A 4,243-nucleotide genomic window follows, 5' to 3' on the forward strand; every position below is an offset into this window, starting at 1 on the left:
GCCTGAACTGAACACATTCTAGAGGTAATTTCTTCAGAAGTGGCATAGTAGGTGAGCTACTCTTATTTTCCCTTCCACAGACAGTCAGAAGACAGGTAAAAGAATTTATTTGGGATGCCCTAGGCAATGAGATGCCAAGAGACAAAAATTCTCATTATTCCTTTTCTATTGTCACTACAAAATTGAATTGTGCAATTGAGTCAGGGTAACTAAATTCATCAAGTGACAGTCAATATCACAGGAAGGTAAGAAAATAATGGGATACTGGGGGCCCAAGTAGAAAAGTATATAGATAGCAAGACAACCTCCTCCATCATGTCCAGCACAGAGTAGGGGCTTAATAAATGTTTCTTCCTGTCTTGATTAGGTAATTAGACATTATGGACACGAGTTTATATTATGTTATTGCTACTTTGGTAATGATCTATTTTTAACAACAGATTTGGGCTCCTCAAAAGGACTAATATAAAAATAAAAGTATGAATCCTGGGATCTTTAGGTTCACTAATTCTCTCTCTTAAAAACCACATCAGAAGGTCTGTTTTTGATCTTTTACTTTTCACTCTTCCAAACTTCCTGTGTCTATTAAATCAAAATGATGAGCTTATCAAAAATCAAGATGTGTGTTTCCTGTCCACAGATGCTATTCTGCTTCCTTTGTCATTGATTCTTCTGGATATTTTCCTCCAACAATCACTTTCTTACTTCTCTTCTGCCCTATAACTGCATATGCTGGAAAAAAGAGTGATTTTTGAAAGTATATGTTTGTTGATGTAATATCCTATTATTAAAATGTGAGTTCTATGAGAGAGAGATATTTATAGTAAGTGATATTACTACATATAATATACTATATAGAACATACCTCTATAGATATAATGAGTGATACCATTACATATAGTAAGTAATCAAAAACTGATTGCTTTTTCTATTTGAAATAAAGGGGAAAATATACCTATTATCCAAAAATCAAACAAAGCAAGACAATAATGTGATGGGAAATTTTTTAACCTACAGAGAAAATTATGAAGATTACCAAATATAGCACTGAGGGATTGTCATATACTTAAGAAGGAGGATTCACAATAATGGAGACCAGGTATGTTTTTAAAATAATCTCTTTGGCAAGGAAGACAATATGATGTAATGTAGAAGAAGGAATCATCAGATTCAGGAAGGTCTGATTCAAGTCTTGCCTTTGACATATTGATGTCAAAGTGTGCCCACATAAGTGTGAGCAAATCATTTAATCTCCCAGTGCTATTTTGCAATGCTTAACAGCTATAAATTGCAGAGAAGGTACTAATCTTCATTAAAGAAAAATTATAGAAGTTATTTGTTGGAAATTCAATATTTGTGTGAAAAAAACTACTACTAATGTATTATTTTGATCAAAATAAGATGCCTAAAAGTACATTAAAATAAGGTTGCTCAAAGGATTCCATACTCATACATTTCAAAAATGTACAAAACACTGGATAATAGCTTTCTTTAAAACACTTTGCCTAAATGATCTTTTTGTCTCTGTCACAGAAGTATGATAAACAATCAGACAGTGGTTAAAGAATTCATTCTGATGGGATTTCCTGTTGGCCCCGACATGCGAATGTTTCTCCTTGGACTCTTCTCTCTGCTATATGCCTTCACCCTAATGGGGAATGGAGTAATCTTAGGACTCATCTCTCTGGAGGCCAGACTCCACACCCCCATGTATTTTTTCCTCTCACACTTGGCAATAGTTGACATTTCATATGCCTGTAACACTGTGCCTCAGATGCTAGCAAACCTGCTGGACCCAGTCAAACCCATCTCATATCCTGGGTGCCTAACTCAGACATTTCTCTTTTTGACTTTTGCCCTCACAGAATGTCTTCTCTTGGTAGTAATGTCTTATGATCGCTATGTGGCAATCTGCCACCCCCTCAGATATACTGTCATCATGAATTGGAGAATGTGTATCTCTCTAGCACTCACCTCTTGGGCCCTTGGGTTCCTTCTGGCCTTGGCCCACCTAATTTTATTGCTGCCATTGCCTTTCTGTGGTCCCCAGAAAATCAATCACTTTTTTTGTGAAATCTTAGCTATTCTCAAACTTGCTTGTGCTGACACTCATATCAATGAGATCTTGGTCTTGGCTGGGGCTGCTTCTGTGTTGGTGGGACCCCTTTCCTCAATTGTAATCTCCTACATGCGAATCCTCTGTGCAGTCTTGCGTATCCAGTCAAGGGAAGGCAGACAGAAAGCTTTTTCTACATGCTCCTCCCATCTCTGTGTAGTAGGACTCTTCTATGGCACTGCCATCATTATGTACATTGGACCCAAGCATGGGAACCCCAAGGAGCAAAAGAAATATCTTCTTCTGTTCCATAGCCTATTTAACCCAATGCTGAATCCCCTTATTTACAGTCTAAGGAACCATGAAGTAAACGGTGCCCTAAAGAGAGTTCTAGGGAAAGGAAGACCATTCTAAAAGGTTTAACAATTAGAATTCAATAATTATGATTATATTCTGATAAGAGTTATAAAAGTAACCTGAAATCTGATTTCATATTGCTTAATAAAAAGTAAAATAGAATATAATTCTTCTATAATATGAGGAATATGAACTAGATGTCCTCTGATATCCCTTTGAGCTCAAAATCAATTAACCTATGAGTCTTCAAAAGTATATATATTTCACTTATCTTTTTGAATAGTCTGTAGAAAATTTCTAAGGTACTAAAGTACCAAAGGATACATGAAATACTGCTACTTAGGTGTTTGTAATCAAGATCCAAGTGTATCCTAAAAGGATTTTGAGTTTGGAAGTTTTAAACAATGAAGTCATAATCCTTTGAATAATGATCTGGAAAATCATTCAAGGCTATATTGAAACTCTACATGCTGAAAGCAAATCCCAGTACATGACTATCATGCTACAAAAACATTGTGGAAATATAAAGTAAAAAAGAACAACACTGGAATTGGTCTTTGTAGGGAGCCAGACAGGGAAGGGAGTTGTTTGGAGGTAGGGCTAATGTTGCATGACTGTACTTAGACAAACCAAAGCCACTGTTTCTTCAAAAATATATCTACAACACTTATGGTGGGCAAAAAATTGAAAAGTGAGGAGATACTCATCAACTAGGAAATGGATCAACAAATTGTGATGTGATTGTGATGGAATAATAATAATATGCTATAAGAAATGGTTTCAGAAAAACCTAGGGAAACTTAGTAGGAGCTCATGTGAAGTGAACTGAGCAGAACCAGGAGAATATTATAAATGGATACCATGTTGTAAAAGACTTTGCTATTCTAATTAATGAATAGCAATGGTCCAAAGGATTTCTAAAAGGTCCATGATAAAAATGCAATTTATCTCCAGAAAGAGAAAAATTTTGAACTATTAATCACTTTTAAATTATGCTTTTTAGAAATTTCCCTATTTTTCTTTTTTTCTGTTTTCTTTTGCAACATGTCTAATATGGAAATATATTTTCTGTTTTGCATGATATCACATGTATAATTGATATCAAATTGCTTATCTTCTCAAGGAGGGGTAGGGATAGGAGGATGGGAAAGAATTTAAAACTCAAAGTGATTAAATAATGAATGTTAGACATTTTATATGTAATTGGGAAATAGTGAATTAAATAAATAGAAGATACATATTTTTAAAACTATTTTTGCCACTTCCCTGTACGTACTTTACTCATGACTCTATTGTTAATATTGTTAAATCTATTCTGTAAGGCAATACATGCTTTTTCCATTTCATTGAGTCTATTTTGAAAGGAACTATTAGCTTTTTCCATTTCAATAAGTCTATTTTAAAGGAGTTTTTTCAGGTAATTTCTGTTTCCTTTCCCAAACCCTCTTAGTTCTCATTTTCTTTTCCTCTAACCCTCTTTTAAAATCTTTTTAAAATTCTTCCAATAGATCCTTGTGAGATGGGAACCAATACATATCACTTTTTGAGGCTTTATCTGGAGATGATCTGCTTATAGTGTCATCAGAGTTTGAAATCTGTTCTTCTCTTTCTCCATAAAAGTATTTATGGTTAGAATTTTTTTTTTTGCTTTTTTGCTCATTTTTTAAAATGTTGGGGGTCTGTTTTTAGGGCAACAGGGAGATTGTCCAAGCCTTCTCTACAGGTCATATTGGCTACACAAGGTTGATGCTGGGTGGGTGTGACCAGATCCCAAGTTATTCTAGGGTTCAGGGGCTCACTATTTGCCTTTTGTATTTGTGTTGGGTGTCT

The 4,243-nt window shown here is 34.8% G+C and overlaps 1 protein-coding gene across 1 annotated transcript; it reads left to right on the plus strand.

Moving 5' to 3' along the window:
• The first annotated feature begins 860 nt into the window (after nucleotides 1-860).
• Nucleotides 861-2,503, plus strand: LOC100924585 (olfactory receptor 13-like). The gene has a single exon (XM_003771721.3). The coding sequence runs from the start codon at nucleotides 1,538-1,540 to the stop codon at nucleotides 2,468-2,470; it is 933 nt and encodes a 310-aa protein (XP_003771769.1). The 5' UTR covers nucleotides 861-1,537; the 3' UTR covers nucleotides 2,471-2,503.
• The last annotated feature ends 1,740 nt before the right edge of the window (nucleotides 2,504-4,243 follow it).

The sequence above is a fragment of the Sarcophilus harrisii genome, chromosome 5, assembly GCF_902635505.1.
Source record: "Sarcophilus harrisii chromosome 5, mSarHar1.11, whole genome shotgun sequence".
Lineage (NCBI taxonomy): Eukaryota > Metazoa > Chordata > Mammalia > Dasyuromorphia > Dasyuridae > Sarcophilus > Sarcophilus harrisii.

Bases quoted from the DNA above. Each gene is read 5' to 3' on its own strand.
- LOC100924585 (XM_003771721.3), top strand. From the start codon at position 1,538: ATGATAAACAATCAGACAGTGGTTAAAGAATTCATTCTGATGGGATTT.